Here is a 17,189-nt window from a genome sequence, read left to right as displayed (position 1 = left end):
GACTGCCAATTATATTGGCTCGTGCTAGTGAACATGCGGCTCGGCGAAGGATTCTGTCTTATTCTTTCATCTTACTCTCAAGCGAGCGCCGCTGTTGTGTCACCCAGGGGCACGTATAAGAAACATAATCAAGAATGTATGAATCAGCCGTCCCTGAATCCAAAGGGAGACAATTTGCCATACAGAATCAACTGGGATTGACTGAACATACCTACTTAGAGTACTGTTACGTTGAGGATTTGACGGGAGGCTTGTCCCTTGCGTAATGACCAGGGGGGTTTGATGGGGGTCTAGACCGACCAGGCCAATAGCAAACACGGCACACGCTATCCGGCGCCCAGACTGGCGCCCAAGCACAGCACTCCTGAATCCGCGCTACATCATGATTTCGTTATCGAGTTTCTCGAGTCCAGCGATTGCTTTTCTTCTCCTTCCAAGTAGTAGTCGATTTTCCCTATTGCCTCACTTCATCGCCGAAGCCCAGTTGCGCTGGGCTATAACATATCGTTTTTCTTTATTTCGACGTGGCCAAATGTGCCTGCCAGTACTTTTCCCACCGGGTGCAGATGCAAATCCGCGAACACCGCGATTAACGACGTGAGAACAAGCCAGCTTCTGATACCGAACACGCATTAACTCCCTTGTGCGCGAAATGCGGCGGCGCCAACTGCTGTTGACTGGCGTCGTCGCCTTCATACTCATCTGCCTCGCGAGTATCTTCCGCCTTGGTTCTGGATCAAGCCTCTCAGATGGAATTCTCGACCATCCTCAAGGTCATGCGCCGGATACCGGGCTTGGCGGGCAACCACCGCGCCCTGCCCCTGCTTCCGACAAGGGCAGCAATCAGGACGGTACTCGCAAATCCGAGGATAACTCCCAGTCTTCGAGCGCATCGTCGTCCTTCGCTGGGTCAAGTCCCGATCTCAAGTATAAGCCCGCGCCGCGAGACGTCCATCCCATTCATTTTCTCGTAACGCAAGCGGAGAAAGAACTCCAAGCCACAAGAGCCAAACAATCCAAGACATTGGGACAGGCCATTGCAGAATATCGTCGTCGTTATGGCATTCCTCCTCCGCCGAATTTCAACAAGTGGTTCGAGTTTGCGCAAGCCAAGGGTGTTCAGCTGATCGACGAATTTGACATGGTCCACGAGTCTATAACTCCGTTCTGGGGACTAAAACCCGCCACAATACGAGAGAGAGCTACTGAGGCGCTCGGATTTGACAATGCGCTGCTTGGTATCCAGATTCGCAATGGGAAGATCACACACATGGAGGGTGGAGCAGACTGGCAGCGGGAGGCGACTGCTGGTATGATGGGCAAGTTTCTTAAATGGTTACCTGATATGGACCTATGTTTTAACTTGCATGACGAATCGAGGGTCGTGGTGCCATACGACGACATGGCTAGGCTAGTCCGAAAGGCCAAGGAAGTCAATATGCCTGCTGCCAACATACCTAACCCAAAGAACGCCTTTACGGAGAAACCTAAGGGTCTCAATGATGGGACAAGGTTTGAGGAGACAAAGCTAACGCGCTTTAATGTTTTCGCACACCAACCTACATGGACACATTCCCGGCTATCTTGTCCACCTAACAGCCCTGCAAGAGGACTCGAAGAAGACGAGAGAAATGATGACGTGTCGAGATATGGGATGAGTGATTTGGGTTTCGTCTACAACGTGTCAGCCATGTCTGACATATGCTACTCTCCAACCTTGAGCTCCACATTTGGATTTTTTGATCGTCCGAATGCATACAACATAGTTCACGATCTTTTCCCCATCTTTTCCCAGTCCAAGATTTCCTCGTATGCGGACATACTCTACCCCTCGCCATGGTATTGGTACGAAAAGGTTCATTACGATGAATCACAAGACATGCCATGGGAAGAGAAGGTGAACAAATTCTACTGGCGCGGTTCGACTACAGGAGGATTCAGCAGGAACGGAGGTTGGCGGCGCCAGCATCGCCAGCGGTTCGTCCAGAAAATCAATGCCGCCGACAACGCCAAAATCCTGTCGAATGCCGGAGGCACCAGAAAGGAGAAGTGGGAAACAGTAGCTGTCCCCCGAGGAGATTATAGACATTTAATGGACGTATATTTCTCTGGTGTTGGCCAGTGCGACCCAGGAGATTGCGTGGCACAGAAAGAGTTTTTCAACATTCAAGGTCACGCCGAGCAGCACGATGCCTGGGGCTACAAGTACCTTTTAGACATAGACGGCAATGCATTCAGTGGCCGGTTTTACGCCTTTTTGAGGAGCAAGAGCCTGACTTACAAGTGGGCTATCTTTAGGGAATGGCACCTCGAATGGCTCAAACCTTGGGCTCATTATATTCCACTAAGTCTGCAGGGCGATGACTGGGTGGAAGCCGTAAGGTATTTTGCGGATAGAGAAGAGGGGAGAGCGGAGGCAGAGCGCCTCGCGAACCAGCAGAGGGATTGGGCCGAGAAAGTGCTCAGACATGAGGACATGGAAGTTTGGTTCTTTAGGCTGCTTTTAGAGTATGTATACCCTTATATACTCGCCCGACTATGTGTTGTATTTGCTAACCTGGGAACTACTAGATACGGTCGAGTGATAGACGATCAGAGAGCCACCATTGGTTATACCTCCGGCGCATCGGAATCCAAGGCCCGCGCCGGCGAGGAAAAGGAAGAAGATGAAGTCACTTTCATGGATGGTTAATAGCAGTACTAAGTGCACCTACCCTTACTTAGGGCGTAGGCACAGCATACAATGGCGTATCTGTAACAATATATCTGCATGGGCGGATGTCGCGATGACGCTTTTCAATACTGTATACGTATGTTTTGAGAAGGATCATCTTGTATGGACGGTATCTGAGCATAAAAACGCGGGCATTGAGGAATGCGTTGGATCATATGCTAGGTTAGGCACTTTAGGTATACAAACTTAGTCGTGCGGATGTGGCAGCATTGTATATAGTCATCACCAGGTCTGCCGGGTATAATGAGTCTGATAATAATCAAGTTAAAAGATATCCTAGAGTCTCTAGCTATGTATGCTGAAGACTTCAAGACCATACATACCTACCGATGCATCGTGATATATCGTGATATACATGTTTGGAGAGGTTGATTACCCCACAGTCATACAGGACCTACCCAACCTTGGAAGCTGCAGGTGATCCAATGGCCCACAATTAGCCGTTGGAGTCCCATCAGCGGGCGATTGGCCTATCGCCAAAACAATTCAAGACTCAGTACCTAGCAATTTGCCATACCCAAATGTAACAATACGCCAATTGGTACCTTCAGTCTTTCGATTAATCGGTCAGGCTTTCTCGTCATATACAACAATCTGTCATATCGTCGCGATTGCAACGAGCCATTTACAAGGAAGCGCGCTCCCTTCGCCAATGGCTTCGACACCCATGGACCTCGACCATGCCGATGGTGCTTCGCCAGCGAATGGAACGCCTAGCGCTTCCCTACACATCACACGAACTCTGGCGAGCAATCTCCCAAGTACCTCTGCTGTACCCGACGTGATCGCGAACTTCAGGCCTACAAAGGTACCGCCTCTGCCTACCTATTCTCGGGTGTCGCGACAGGGCCGCATACAGTTGCTGACCTTTCGTAGTTATTCAAGCGCGACGAAGCAAAAGACGGCCGCCCACACCCCTACGTTCTCAGCCTCGACTACGATGACCCGGGCGAGCTCCTAATGACATCCGAAAGTGATGAGGCCATCCAGATTTACAAGGTTCGAGAAGGACGGCACGATAAACAACTTCTCAGCAAAAAGTATGGTGTAAAGCTGGCCAAGTTTACCCGGAACAGCTCAAGCATCATCTACGCAAGCACTAAGCAAAATGGTAATTTCTCAGGGCTTAAATACAGTGACGCTACCATGGGAGAATGACTCTAACTTGTGGCCCTCCATACAGATGCGATCCGATACCTAACAACACACGATAATGCCTTCATACGGTATTTCGAAGGCCACGAAGGCGCCGTCACAAACCTAGCGATGCACCCCGGGAGCGATGATTTCATCTCATGTAGTAAGGATAACACTGTGCGGTTATGGAACACGAGCACAAGGAATGCAACGGGCATACTGCATTTGAATTCGCCTTACCTATCTGCCTTTGATCCAAGCGGTCAAGTCTTCGCCATAGGATCATCGCAAACCGGACAAGTCCTAATATACGATCATCGAAATTTCGACAAGCTCCCGGTCAGCACGTTTGATATTGTCGAGGCCTGTAAATCGGTCAACTTTGATCAGCTAATGTCGGGTTGGACAAAGCTAGAGTTCTCCAACGATGGGCGAAGTATCCTGTTAGGCACCAAGGGTAGCGGACACTTTCTTCTGGATTCTTTTGGAGGACACTTAAAGGCCTATCTGAGAAAACCAGAAGGTCGCACTAGTCGGCTGGCACCCGGCGAGGATGCTACCATGAACGGCGGGTGGACCAGCACCAACGTTGAAAGCAGCGGGGATTGTTGTTTCACGCCGGATGGCAGGTTTGTTATCGGTGGCACAAAACAGGGCGTTGTCGTGTGGGATACACTCGCACAGCCGGACGAGAACAAGGTGTTGTCGCCTGCTCACACGATAGAAGACCAGAGGCAGGCCGCCGTGGTAGCGTTCAATCCGCGCTTTAATTTCTTTTCAACAGCAGATCAGGAAGTGCTGTTCTGGTTGCCCGATCCACATGCCTAGGAGACATAGGAGGAGGATACCTGGCTGAAATATTGAAGTTTTGATAAGTATACATGCCTATTTTATTGTGTTAGTAAGATTGTACGATGACGAGAACGAGCATCTGCTCGAGTTGTACTTTGATAGAAACAAAAGCTAAGAAAGATAGATACCCTTGGTGCTGTGTGCGAAGTCAGAAGAGGAGTACAACGACGCGAGAATTACATTGCAATTGTGAGAAAATCGAAAGGCTTGGAAGATACCTGTTAAATAATTTACCTGACCCAATGATTTCTTGATTATGAATACCGGATAATTAGTATGACTGTACGTAGATTTGTAGGTAAGAAATGTTGAGCATCACGTACTCCGTTCGTATGGAGATGTTTGCCCCGCGATTTGAGCTCTGAGCTGACAGACCTGGCCCCACCTGTATCACCGCTGCGGCAATCGAACGGTGCCAAAATTGGATTCACTTTAATTCTATCAATTCGGCAACAGCAAGCTTTCCGCCCAGCATCCAATTGACAACGACCACGCTCACGCTCACATCACTACTTGTTTCTTGTCGCATCTTGATACTCAGTGCATATTAAGGCGGTGAGAGTGTATACTCTCGATTAAGATCATCGTGAGCGTTCTTCTCTCTTGCATCACGAAGCGACGAGGCGAGACCTACATTTCGTTAGCACCTCTTCAAGGTACAACAACACTCTCCTCCAAAAAAAAAAAAAATATACCGACCATACACCGGAAACATTACGCCACGCATTTGTCTTGCGCCAGACCCGGATAAGAGAGACGACACTAGAGAAGACTAGACGGGAACCAGGGATATCACCAGACGAATACAGATCGCAAAGCAAACCCCCCAAAACGAACAAACCATGCCCTACTACGAGTCGAGCCAGGAATGGCTCCGGCAATCCGCACTCCTGATAGAAGCGCGGCCGAGCACCGTAAGCACCATCTTCTCTCCTATCCGTTCATACGTTATGTTATGCGAAAGCCAGTAACCCAACTAACCGCTCCAAATCCCAGACACGCATAACAACAAACTACCACCTAACAGACAAGACCGGCTCGTCCAAAAAGCGCCAAAAGAGACGCCAACAAGCCCTCGAAGAAGCAAAACAACAACAACAACAACAACAATCCTCCACTACTACTACTACCACGACGACGACACCAGCACAGCCCCGCGCATCTCTAACCATCAAGACCTACGACCCGTGCTCAGGCGCCTGCCTGAAGTACCGCACGACGAAGGCGGCCGAGGTATCCCGTCTGATCCTGTCCATCGGCCAACTAGGCCGGAAGATGGCCGCGCTGCCCGCCGACACAACGACAGACGTCGCTATGGCCGATGCTGTCGAGGAGGTTGTCGGGACGCCTGGCGTGGAGAAGGTCGAGTCTACGGCAGGTGCTGCTCCAGTTGCAGGTGGTAGTGCTAAGACCCAGGCGCCGGCCCAAGGACAAGGACAGACGGGCGGTGGTGGTGGAAAGGGGAAGAAGAAGCGCGGCAAGAAATAGAATAGAGCATTGCGGATGATAGTTAGGATAGATCATGAAACGTAAATATACGAGCATAGCCCAAACCTGCCTGACAAGTCCACAGAGGCGCCTATTAACTACATCGATTTCACGTTCGTGGGTACCACAAGCTCAAGAGGAAAAGAATATTCTTAACTTCATCTGCTGCATTAAAAGCGCTTTCCGCGCCCGTGTTCCAGGACTACCTAGTCTAGCTAGAGTTACACTTCCTTCTTTTGAACAGCTATTTTTTGCTTCATATCGAAACTTCATAAAAACATTCGCGTTCGCATTCAAGAGCCCCCAAGCTGCTTTACACAGCACTTGCCACCCACCCAACCAAGATTCCCAGTGTCCATTAAAGCACCGTGAGAACGCCGGGATCCCAATACTCCGTAAAACGCCACGTCTGGGTTTTTGACCGTACCCAATGCCAACCGATCATAAGCAGAAAGATAGGAGATTATTGCTGTAGGAGACAGCTTAGCCAATTGCTCGCCATGCCTCTTGGTCTATCGTATAATACCATGCAGAATAGAGGGGGGAAACTTCGTCGTTGCGCGAAGTCTGATATACACGGCAGGGCAGGTATGATATATGTGAGAAAAGAAAAGGGTATCATAAAGAGAAGATGGTGCACTTCTTATCGAAGTAGATAGTAGGCATAGTCGCCTAGAAGTCATCATCGAAAGTGAAGTCACCGCCATTCTCTCCCTTGCTCTCAGTTGACTGCGAGACATCATCATTCGAGACGTTCTTCTTGGTGCTGGCCATGACACCAGCTTTTTGGTAGTCGCCGACGCGCTTCTCGAAGAAGTTGGTCTTGCCGCCGAGGGAGATGTTCTCCATGAAGTCAAAGGGGTTGGTTGAGCGGTAGACCTTGTCATTGCCAAGTGCTACAAGTAGACGGTCGGCCACAAACTCAATGTACTGCTTCATGAGGTTGGCGTTCATGCCAAGTAGACCACAAGGTAGGGCCTCGGTCAAGAATTCTTGCTCAATCTTCACGGCATCGACAATGACTGCTTCTACAACTTCCTTGCTAGGCCGGTTCTTCAAGTGAGAGAAGAGCAGGCAGGCGAAATCGGTATGGAGACCCTCATCACGCGAGATGAGCTCGTTAGAAAAGGTCAGACCGGGCATCAAACCACGCTTCTTGAGCCAGAAGATGGAGGCAAAAGCACCACTGAAGAAGATACCTTCGACAGCAGCAAAGGCGATCAGACGTTGGGCGAAAGTGGAGTTGCGATCAGCAATCCACTTCAGAGCCCAGTCAGCCTTCTTGCGAATGGCAGGAACTAAGAATAATTGTTAGTCTCAGTCGTCTTGAAACATGGGGATGGAGATGGAAGTCGTACTAGTATCAATGGCATTGAAAAGATGGTTGCGCTGGGCGGGCTCCTTGATGTAGGTGTCAATGAGCAGAGAGTATGTTTCGGAGTGGATGTTCTCCATCATGATCTGGAAACCGTAGAAGCATCGAGCTTCAGGAATCTGCACCTCGCCACTGAAGCGCTCGACAAGGTTTTCGTTTACGATACCATCGGAGGCAGCGAAGAAGGCCAAGATGTGGGAGATGAAGTATTTCTCGTCTTCATTGATTCTGTTGTTCCAGTCGTGCAGATCCTTGGACAGATCAATCTCCTCAGCAGTCCAGAAAGAAGCCTCGGCTTTCTTGTACATTTGCCAGATCTATTAGGTAGAGCAGGTGGTTAGCCTCCTATCGCGTCTGAAAACCACTTAACGCGTAATGACGCGTCACTTACCTCATGGTACTTGATGGGGAACAGCACGAAGCGCTGAGGGTTCTCTTGAAGGAGGGGCTCATCGGCCTCCTCAGCCTTGATGCCAGCGGCTACAGCAGGCTTGGGCTCCTCTTTGGGTGTCTCCGTTGTGGTTGTGGGCTTGTAGGAGTCGATCTGGTTGGAGAGAGTGTGGAGGTCGGAGTCGGCAGGAGCATTCTCCTTGCCCGCAGCGGAAAAGTCTAGCTTCTTAACCGGAGATTCCATCGTAAAGGACTCAATGGCCGATGCAGCCTGCAGAAAACACACGTTAGACAGGAAAACAATGCGCCGAGTTGGTTGCCACAGAGCAATCACGTCAGTCATGCATACCTTCTTGGAGGGGGTGATCTCAGTTGCCATTGTGGGGGATGAAGATGATATTAAAGAGAATTGGATATATAGAAAACCAAGTTACAATTGCAGACTGAGCTTGTGATGTGATGGAGTGTTGGTGCACGCGTAAAGTGGTTTGGAGGCAGTGGTTTGATCGAGAAGATGCAGATGCAGAATTGAAGCGTGTTGGGACGCCCACCTTTTAAAGTGTAGTTCGCGCCAAATCACGTGTAGTAAATCAGCTACTTTACAATTGCAGAACACGCTAAAGAGCCCATTGAGCCCATTAAGAGCGCGTTTGACTGCCCCGCCATTCGATTTTCACGCGTTGACCGGGGTGCGACTCCAGCCTCGCACAGGGGGAAGCAATACTTGACATACGAAGTACTTAGTAGAGCAATGCTTGAGACGCCATCCTACCATCCCTTGCCCATATCTGGTACGCCTAACCCATTCTGCACGTTAAATGGCTTCGGTCTTTCGGCCCAAACACTGCCTGCCAAGACCGTACACATACAGTAGGGACTCCATGTCGGAATTACTGTATAGTAGGGATAGGAATTAGAGGGATTATCAGATCAGATAACCACCCGAGATTAGTCCGTCTTAGTGGTCGGCGCTGTCTCAGCTGTCTCAGCCAGTCATCGCGTCATGGTCCAACAAACTATCATGACGCGCAACTACACTAAAGTTAGGGCTAAACACTTACTCATAATACCCTCCCTATAATTATACTTCTCTCAATGGGCTTATTGTTACGTACCATTATCCATTACCAGCCTCTTGATCTACAAACAGCCTTTTAAATGCGGTAGGTATGTGTCTGTTGGTACCAATATAGAACAGAAGAATGGAACATTAGGCGATTCGATTGCTTAAATTGCTAATTGGATACCTGTCAATCGGGTCCGAAAATCATGTCTCATCTCTCATATAGTCTCAAACCTGCTCCCTTAGAACAGCATTACACCGAGTCTTTTGTCAATGAAAATAGGCATATTAGAGCCCCTGTAAGACCACCCAATCATCGGCTGATACGGCTCCAACCGTAACATATTATTAGTTGGTGTACACAGCTAGGACCCTCTCTTTAATATACGTCACGCTGTTGCCATGCCATTGCTTTGTCAAGATTACCTCGTGACGCAATTCTCAAAAGCATGATCATTAATCCCACTAGGGTCTTCAGCTCTAGTTGGCGGGGGGATTCCCGGCCTCGACATCGGTGGGTCGAGACCTTTTGCTACCAAACCCGAAGAAACTTCTGCTAGATCTGCCCCGCCGGTCGTCTTGGACTCTTCCCGGATTCGGTCGCGATGGAGGCGGCTGTGTAGTAGCAACGCCACTTGTCTGAGGAGCATGTTGACCCGATGACTTGGTGGGATTTTTTCTTGCATGAGAAGTACGCGATGTGCCCGGAGACTCGGTATGGAGACGATCGAATTCGACAGGATCGCTCGGATCGGTCGCAGGAATCTGCTGGCCGCTAGCACGGAGATTTTTCTTGCCCTTTTCTCGAAGATGAGCCTCCAAGGCGGCTGCGTTCCGTGTATTGGCAAGAACTAGCGCGTCGGCAATATCACCGACGAAAGGGACCAGCCCAATGATCAAATCGAATAACAGCCAGATGTACATGCGGAGTCGCAGCCCAAAGGGCAAGCCGCCCTCGATCTGTTTCGCCGTGCGAATGACCAGTAATCCCAGGAAGGCGTCCGTAAGGTCCCCGAATCTAATATAATGGGGAAAGAGTGGTTAGCCGACAAGAAATGACGTCGTTTGACACAACGACTACTTACATTGGAAATAAGCCGATGAAGCTACCCCATCCAAACTTGATGCCAAGAAAGCTACCAAAAGCCATGTCGAGCCGGTACGCTCTTCTCTTCACCTTGGTGAGCACCTCTGCATCGTGCGCCGAAATACCAGGCGGTGCAGCCTTGCGAACTTTCTTAAATTTACCAGTTGGAGTGCCGTTCAGTCTCGTAGCTGGGACCTGTTCGAAGTATGGGTCCTAGACGGTATGTTAGGAATTTACGGATAGACATTCGTTGAAGGTGCAACAACACGCCCAACGGATGTATAATTGAGATTGATTAGCACTTACATCAACACCAAACTTATTCTCAAGCCTCTCCTTAAGAATCTTGTCTTGAATAAGCTTCCCCCCAACCCATTTTGCGATATAGCTTGTCATGATGGATGTATCCGATGTGCGCTCAGAGGTGCCCCGAAAAAAGTATGAGGAAATGGAGTGGGAGTTTGGGGGCCAATCTAATAAAGGTTGGGCGCACAATTGAATTCCAGAGCGCGATAGCGACCCGTCCACTGGTTGCCAAGCAGTTTCAGGTCAAAACAACCAGAGTTGTAGATTCAGTCCTGCCTAGGGATGTAGAAAAGGAAAGATCCCACCTCGCCACTCTTATAATTTTATCATTTATCTCAGGAAGGTTGAATGCATACCCCTGGCTCCTGAACACGTTAACTATCGGGTATGGATGAATGATGGGCTCGAAAGCTTGGAAGCTCGGAAGCGGCCTATGACGTCAATTCTTCGTTCACAAGCTCCCTCCTGCGCGTTATCGCCAATCAACAGGGGCCTCTTGACAGCTTCGAGATTGTGGCTATGCACGCCCAGACGCGTCTACGAAGTATGCGCCACATAAGAAGGGACGAGAGCGGTAGATTTCGGAATCGCATTCGTTTAATCGCGAACGTACCATATCGACGTATTGAGGCCACCAGTCGTGACATCCAAGACTCATAATTAGTTGAGGTTATTGGTAAAATTCCGAGCTCACCCACATTAACTGCGGACATATCTACTACAGAGTTATAGTATGCAGTATACGCTTCCGGCCACAGGGTATGTATCTCTGAACAGACTGGATTCAGCTGTTGCATTGAGCTCTATGCCTAAGAGTTTATCCATTCTCTCTATTGCCCAAGTATTAGAATATCTTTTCATCTCACTACGTTGTTAAACCACTGGGATGCAGAGCTATCAAATATAATTTGCATATATAGGTCTCCCTAGTATTCAAGTTCGCCACGCAGCGATATTACCTGAGTCGTATGGTCTAATGGTTATGATTTCTCGTTCACATGGTTGAGCATTGTCCCGAGAAGGTTCCGTGTTCGATCCACGGTACGACTATAATATTTTGATTTTGTACTTTTGGGCCCCATTCAGTTGCATTAGTTATATTTTTTACCAGTTCGTATCCATTGATTTATAAGCGAAGTGTCTTCAGTGGCATGTCAATTAAGAGCACTGTGGCAGTTAGATTTCACTCAGTAGTGACAATGACACATCTAGGGATCATTGAAGTGCTATCAACCGTATGTTACAAGGATGACTGAATACTTACTGTACCCTTCACATTTCCTTCCAGCGGAATACATCTACTAGGACAGCTAGAGTGCAATACTAAAATATCAGTATAACTCTGTTACACTGCGAGTTGGTGGCTTAGACAAAGCATAAATCTACAGATTGCAACACTGAAGTCCCTAGAGGAGGTGTAGAACCTATGGCCACGGGTGGTCACACCAATTCCTAGCGAAGCCGATCCCCGCACGCATATGTACGTATGCTTTCAGCATGAAGCCGAAGCTAGAGCGAGGGCAGCATTTCATGTGACCCGCGTCAGGAGAATGGTTGAGATGCGGCGTCTGGTTTTATGTGCCAAATGCCGCGGAGATTCAAAGCAAATCGCAGTCCCCCTATCATGCTTACCAATACCAGCTCTCTCCTGCAGTGATACAAGCACCACCGGCATGGAGGTATGAATATTTGGATGGAAACAGTCAATAGACAAGAGTGAGAGAGAGTATTAAAGGCAGAGAAAGGAATGCGATATCTTGCATCGTCGTTTTCATTCGAATCCATAAGTCACTCGCCGAGCACATTCTTCTTTCTCACCAGCAAACAATTATGTCTTCACGCACTACACCAGTTGCTTCAGCAACCGATATTGCAAAGCATGGATGGACTGCTGTACCAGTTGATGCGAACGCAATTTTCAGCAAGAATCCTGTTGTCAAACCTTCAGCCTTGAAAGTTGACAATGTGCCATTTCCCGACGACGATCCAATAGTCGTCGAAATTCAACGCTACGCGAAGGAGCATCTCACAGAGCAGACGTACAATCACTCAATGCGCGTCTACCACTGGGGTATTTAATTCCCAAGCGTGAATTTGCGCGAGCATGCTGTATTATATATAGTAGTCACTAAAACTCGCACAGGTTACGTTATCATCAAAGACCAGTTCCCGGAGCACGCTCGCACGCTCTCCATGTCAACATGGGCATTGACCTGCCTGCTGCACGATATCGGGACAACGCACGATAACCTGCGTGCTACACTTCTATCCTTCGAATTTTACGGCGGCATCCTCGCGCTAAATTTGACTAAAGAATATGGAGCCTCAGCAGCACAGGCTGAGGCCGTCGCAGAGGCCATCATTCGACATCAAGACCTAGGCACAGTTGGGACAATAACCTTCCTCGGGCAGGTGATTCAGCTCGCGACGGTATACGATAATATTGGAGCCAATCCAAGTCTGATTGATGAAGTCACTCGGCTGGATGTTAACAAGGCATTTCCGCGCAAAGGCTGGAGCGGATGCTTTGCCGGAACAATCAGGGAGGAGCTTGACCTAAAACCATGGGCACATTCTACGCATCTGGGAAGTGAAGATTTTCCGGAAGGCGTCGAGAACAATAAACTTATGGCAGATGTCGATGACTGGGGTTTATGAGGCACAAGATCTACTCATAGAATTCCGTAGTGATTCTCTCCAGCTTGGTAGGCGCCTGGTTGATATATAGGTTCAATATACACACGCTAAGTACCGCTTCATTCAGAATTAGTTACAATGCGAATTCAATATAATGAAGCGTTTCTCTTTTTTTCCTCCTTACCGTGCGGTACCTATTATCTAATGTGATGCAGTATGCGAGAAGCATGGCGAACTATCACGTCTCTCGTATGATCCAGATTCCTCAACTTGTAAGCCCATCAAGTATAAAGAGGTATCTCCGTGGAAACGTGCTGTTCCGCAGTGGCGTGATTTTAAGGATTCGCCTCCATATTTCGGCTTGAAGCCGCAATGACACCCATGATCATGCCTATCAATAATCAGGGAGCCATTGTAATGGATGGCCACTTTCTACACGGAAATAAACCATCAAGATGAGTTGATTCTGGTCCTAGCTAATGGCACTTGTAGGTGATTGGTTGATTCAGTTCGAATTGGCAGCTCGATACCCCTACTGCATCGACTGGTGCGGGCTCGACGGCCGCACGTACATCAAATTGACTAGCTACTAAGTATGTATGCCTGTTGAGGCATTGACTCTGAGACTGCCTGATATATAATTAGTAATACATGAAGCTTGCACAGATCTTTACTCCAGGAACGGGTCGCGTGTCTTTCTGGCGTTTGCTTTCGCCACGTTCGCAGTTGTGCGGACAGACCCGCGCTGTCACGCACGTATAAGTATTACATAATAAGTATTCCATTACAACCATGATGGGAGGTAGGTAGTCAGTTCAGCACCCCGTCTCGCCCATCTACTTTAGGTACTGTGTACAGTATTGTACTAAACTCGGGCGAATAGATCCGAGATCCTCAAGTTACTACTTAATCAGCAGTCACCATCCACTTCATTGCTCTTCAGCAATCATGCACTATCAATTAACAACCGAATGAGCGGCGTTCGGAGCGGTCCAAGAAGCACAAACGTGGTGAAGCTTTGATTCAAAAGGCAACATGCTGATTGGTGGGAGCTCTACCAGCATCTACAGGAGGCATTTCCTCTTTGGGCCACGACTATATCTTAGACGGACCTGGACGGACCTGAAGCTCCCCAATTGCATCAATACTCTGTCATAGACATCGACGAAATGTAAAGCCATCAGATTTAACTCAACCTTTCATGTCCAGCACATGGAGTTTTCCAAGCGACGCGTGCGGGCACACCGTATTTCCACTAAAATGCTCTTCGTTGATTATGGGTAACCCCCTAGAGTGCGGGCAAACCTCGCCATAGAGAATGACGTCAATACTGCGAAGGCGTTACGAAGTAAAAACAGCTTGCGGTCGATATATCTACGCAACCTGTGCCACAGCCCGCTCCTGTCTGTTTCTGAGAAGGTGCCTTAGGCTACGTAAAGAGTGTCGAGAAACACTCCAATTTCACTATTTTACATTGAAGTCTGTCAATCGACCGGTGTCTCCAAGCGCTAGGACACCACATACATATCCAACCTGTTCATGTCGGCCGTAGACAAGATCAAGAACATGGTTTCCGGCGAGAAAGGGGCAAAAGTTGCCCAGCTGGACGCGGTTAGCCAGACCGTCTCCAAAAACGACCGCCTGACCACCGACTTTGGTGTAAAGGAGCCGACTGCCGATGAGTGGCTTCGAGTGACTAGCGAGGATAAGACTGGTCCCATGCTACTTGAAGATAACTACGCACGAGAAAGGGTACGTGTTCTGGCTCTCGAATTCAACCATGTTCAGATCTAACCAATTTCATCAGATTCATAGATTCGACCACGAGAGAATCCCTGAACGTGTTGTTCACGCCCGTGGCGCTGGCGCCTTCGGTAACTTTAGATTGTTCGAGAGCGCGGAGGATGTCACATTCGCTCCAGTTTTGACAGACACCTCAAGAGAGACACCTGTTTTTGTTCGATTTTCCACAGTTCAGGGTTCGAGGGGCAGTGCCGACACTGTTCGAGATGTAAGAGGATTTGCAGTCAAATTTTACGTGAGTTGTGGAACACAGAATTGTGTTGCGGTGACAAAAATCACTAACCCGAGCACCGGCAGACCCAAGAGGGAAACTGGGATATTGTTGGAAACAACATTCCCGTCTTCTGTAAGTTTCAACCACGATTTTCGTAAGAAGGCTTTCCTAACAAAGAAATAGTTATCCAGGATGCCATCAAATTCCCTGATGTTGTCCATGCTGTTAAACCGTGAGTACCCCTGAACAGTCTTTTTAGTTTAGGCAGCTCCGAGACATAGATATCTTATCATGTGGTTCACATGTCATATTCATTCCAGAGTTACTATGCCCTCGCAAGGTTAATGGTTACTAATCAAGCTATCGTAGCGAGCCTCACAACGAAGTTCCTCAGGCCCAATCGGCGCACAACAACTTCTGGGATTTCGTGTATTTACACGAAGAAGCTACCCACATGTACATGTGGACAATGTCAGACAGAGCAATTCCTCGATCATACCGAATGATGCAGGGCTTCGGAGTCAACACTTTCACACTCATCAACAAGAACGGCGAACGTCATTTCGTCAAGTTTCACTTTACTCCTGAACTTGGTGTCCATTCATTTGTTTGGGACGAAGCACTGAAGCTAGCAGGTCAAGACCCTGATTTCCACAGGAAGGATTTGTGGGAAGCCATCGAGAACGGCGCCTACCCCAAATGGAAATTCGGCATTCAGACTATCCCAGAATCTAAGGAACACGAGTTTGATTTCGACATCTTGGATGCAACCAAGTTGTGGCCGGAGGAGCTGGTCCCAATTCGATACATTGGTGAATTGGAGCTCAACCGCAACGTAGATGAATATTTCACACAGACCGAACAAGTTGCGTTCTGTACTGCTCACATGGTTCCCGGTATTGGCCAGTCGGATGATCCCCTACTACAGGGCCGCAGCTTCAGCTATTTCGATACCCAATTATCACGTCTGGGCATCAACTGGCAGGAACTGCCGATCAACAAGCCCGTATGCCCAGTCATGAACTTCAACCGTGATGGCCAAGGCCGTCACACAATCACCAAAGGAACAGTTAACTACTGGCCCAATCGCTTCGAGGCACGTCCTCCGGCCACCCAGCAAGAAGGAGCATACCGGGATCCTCCCTTCTCTGTACAAGGTATCAAGGCTCGGACGAAGAGCGCCAAATTCAGAGAGCATTACAATCAAGCACAATTGTTCTACAACAGCTTGACGCCTCCAGAGAAGAGCCATGTTGCAGCAGCTTTCGCTTTCGAGTTGGATCACTGTGACGACCCCGTCGTCTACGAGCGCATGTCTCAGCGATTGGCAGACATCGACCTTGAGCTTGCACAAACTGTTGCTGAAATGGTTGGCGGCACCAAGCCAACGAAAGCCTCAAGGGCTAACCACGGAAAGACTGCAAAGAACCTAAGCCAGACTGCGATCCAGCCGGAGAAGCCTACCATTGCCAGTCGCCGGATCGCTATTATCATCGCCGATGGTTTCGATAAGGTCACTTACGACGCCATCACAACGACCCTGAAGGCTTCAAGTGCGCTACCATTCACCATCGCTCCGCGACGGTCCGAGATATACCCGGCAGGTGCGGACAAGACACCAGGTAACGGCGTGCAGCCTGACCACCACCTCGAGGGCATGCGGTCTACCATGTTCGATGCGGTTTTCGTGCCCGGCGGTGCGCAAGCCGTTCAGACACTCATGAAGAGCGGTCGGGCGATCCACTGGATCCGCGAAGCCTTCGGTCATCTGAAGGCTATCGGCGCCTCTGGGGAAGCTGTCCAATTGCTCAAGCACGCAATTGCCCTGCCAGAAATCCAGCTGTCCAGCGACGATAAGGCAATTGAATCTTATGGTGTTGTTACCATTGGCAAGATCTCGCCTGACAGCTTGAAGGGTGCCGTGACCATTGCTAAGGAAGGCACTGGATTCGTGCAGAAGTTTTGGTACCAGATCGCACAGCACAAGAACTTCGACAGAGAATTGGAGGGCTTGAATTCACAGGTTGCGTACTAGTGGACGTAGGAAGTATATGTTTCTTCTCGCACTTAGATAGTGATAAATATAATGCCAACATACTATAT

The 17,189-nt window shown here is 48.9% G+C and overlaps 7 protein-coding genes and 1 non-coding gene across 8 annotated transcripts; 6 read left to right on the top strand and 2 right to left on the bottom strand.

Annotated features, from left to right (window-relative positions):
* The first annotated feature begins 242 nt into the window (after positions 1–242).
* F5B22DRAFT_436253 (uncharacterized protein) lies at positions 243–2,792 on the top strand. Its single transcript, XM_047971806.1, has 2 exons — positions 243–2,508; positions 2,572–2,792. Exons 1-2 carry the CDS (start codon positions 653–655, stop codon positions 2,690–2,692), a joined length of 1,977 nt encoding a protein of 658 aa, XP_047826997.1. The 5' UTR covers positions 243–652; the 3' UTR covers positions 2,693–2,792.
* A 421-nt stretch (positions 2,793–3,213) lies between these two features.
* F5B22DRAFT_622549 (WD40 repeat-like protein) lies at positions 3,214–5,047 on the top strand. The gene is made up of 4 exons (XM_047975967.1): positions 3,214–3,542; positions 3,611–3,845; positions 3,918–4,755; positions 4,941–5,047. Exons 1-3 carry the CDS (start codon positions 3,387–3,389, stop codon positions 4,697–4,699), a joined length of 1,173 nt encoding a protein of 390 aa, XP_047826996.1. The 5' UTR covers positions 3,214–3,386; the 3' UTR covers positions 4,700–4,755; positions 4,941–5,047.
* Positions 5,048–5,424: 377 nt separating this feature from the next.
* On the top strand, positions 5,425–6,328 carry F5B22DRAFT_436184 (uncharacterized protein). Its single transcript, XM_047971804.1, has 2 exons — positions 5,425–5,637; positions 5,720–6,328. The coding sequence occupies exons 1-2, from the start codon at positions 5,566–5,568 to the stop codon at positions 6,209–6,211; spliced, it is 564 nt and encodes a 187-aa protein (XP_047826995.1). The 5' UTR covers positions 5,425–5,565; the 3' UTR covers positions 6,212–6,328.
* A 30-nt stretch (positions 6,329–6,358) lies between these two features.
* On the bottom strand, positions 6,359–8,578 carry F5B22DRAFT_622546 (ribonucleoside-diphosphate reductase small subunit). Its single transcript, XM_047975966.1, has 4 exons — positions 8,326–8,578; positions 7,978–8,247; positions 7,570–7,903; positions 6,359–7,509 (listed from the first exon to the last, which is right to left on the bottom strand). Exons 1-4 carry the CDS (start codon positions 8,353–8,355, stop codon positions 6,884–6,886), a joined length of 1,260 nt encoding a protein of 419 aa, XP_047826994.1. The 5' UTR covers positions 8,356–8,578; the 3' UTR covers positions 6,359–6,883.
* A 941-nt stretch (positions 8,579–9,519) lies between these two features.
* Positions 9,520–10,522, bottom strand: F5B22DRAFT_650403 (uncharacterized protein; the record flags this gene model as incomplete). Its single annotated transcript, XM_047979312.1, has 3 exons — positions 9,520–10,057; positions 10,125–10,339; positions 10,433–10,522. 3 exons carry the CDS (start codon positions 10,520–10,522, stop codon positions 9,520–9,522), a joined length of 843 nt encoding a protein of 280 aa, XP_047826993.1.
* Positions 10,523–11,394: 872 nt separating this feature from the next.
* On the top strand, positions 11,395–11,482 carry F5B22DRAFT_t166. The gene has a single exon. It is a non-coding gene; the product is annotated as a tRNA-Val (tRNA).
* A 780-nt stretch (positions 11,483–12,262) lies between these two features.
* On the top strand, positions 12,263–13,090 carry F5B22DRAFT_638998 (uncharacterized protein; the record flags this gene model as incomplete). Its single annotated transcript, XM_047977670.1, has 2 exons — positions 12,263–12,503; positions 12,576–13,090. 2 exons carry the CDS (start codon positions 12,263–12,265, stop codon positions 13,088–13,090), a joined length of 756 nt encoding a protein of 251 aa, XP_047826992.1.
* A 1,518-nt stretch (positions 13,091–14,608) lies between these two features.
* On the top strand, positions 14,609–17,121 carry F5B22DRAFT_650401 (catalase; the record flags this gene model as incomplete). The annotated part of the gene is made up of 5 exons (XM_047979311.1): positions 14,609–14,821; positions 14,877–15,107; positions 15,170–15,218; positions 15,270–15,318; positions 15,456–17,121. 5 exons carry the CDS (start codon positions 14,609–14,611, stop codon positions 17,119–17,121), a joined length of 2,208 nt encoding a protein of 735 aa, XP_047826991.1.
* Between the last annotated feature and the right edge of the window lie 68 nt (positions 17,122–17,189).

This window comes from Xylaria bambusicola (genome assembly GCF_022495145.1).
Source record: "Xylaria bambusicola strain CBS 139988 unplaced genomic scaffold F5B22scaffold_53, whole genome shotgun sequence".
Lineage (NCBI taxonomy): Eukaryota > Fungi > Ascomycota > Sordariomycetes > Xylariales > Xylariaceae > Xylaria > Xylaria bambusicola.
Note: the sequence above shows the minus strand (reverse complement) of the source record. Positions and strands in the feature narration are given on the sequence as shown.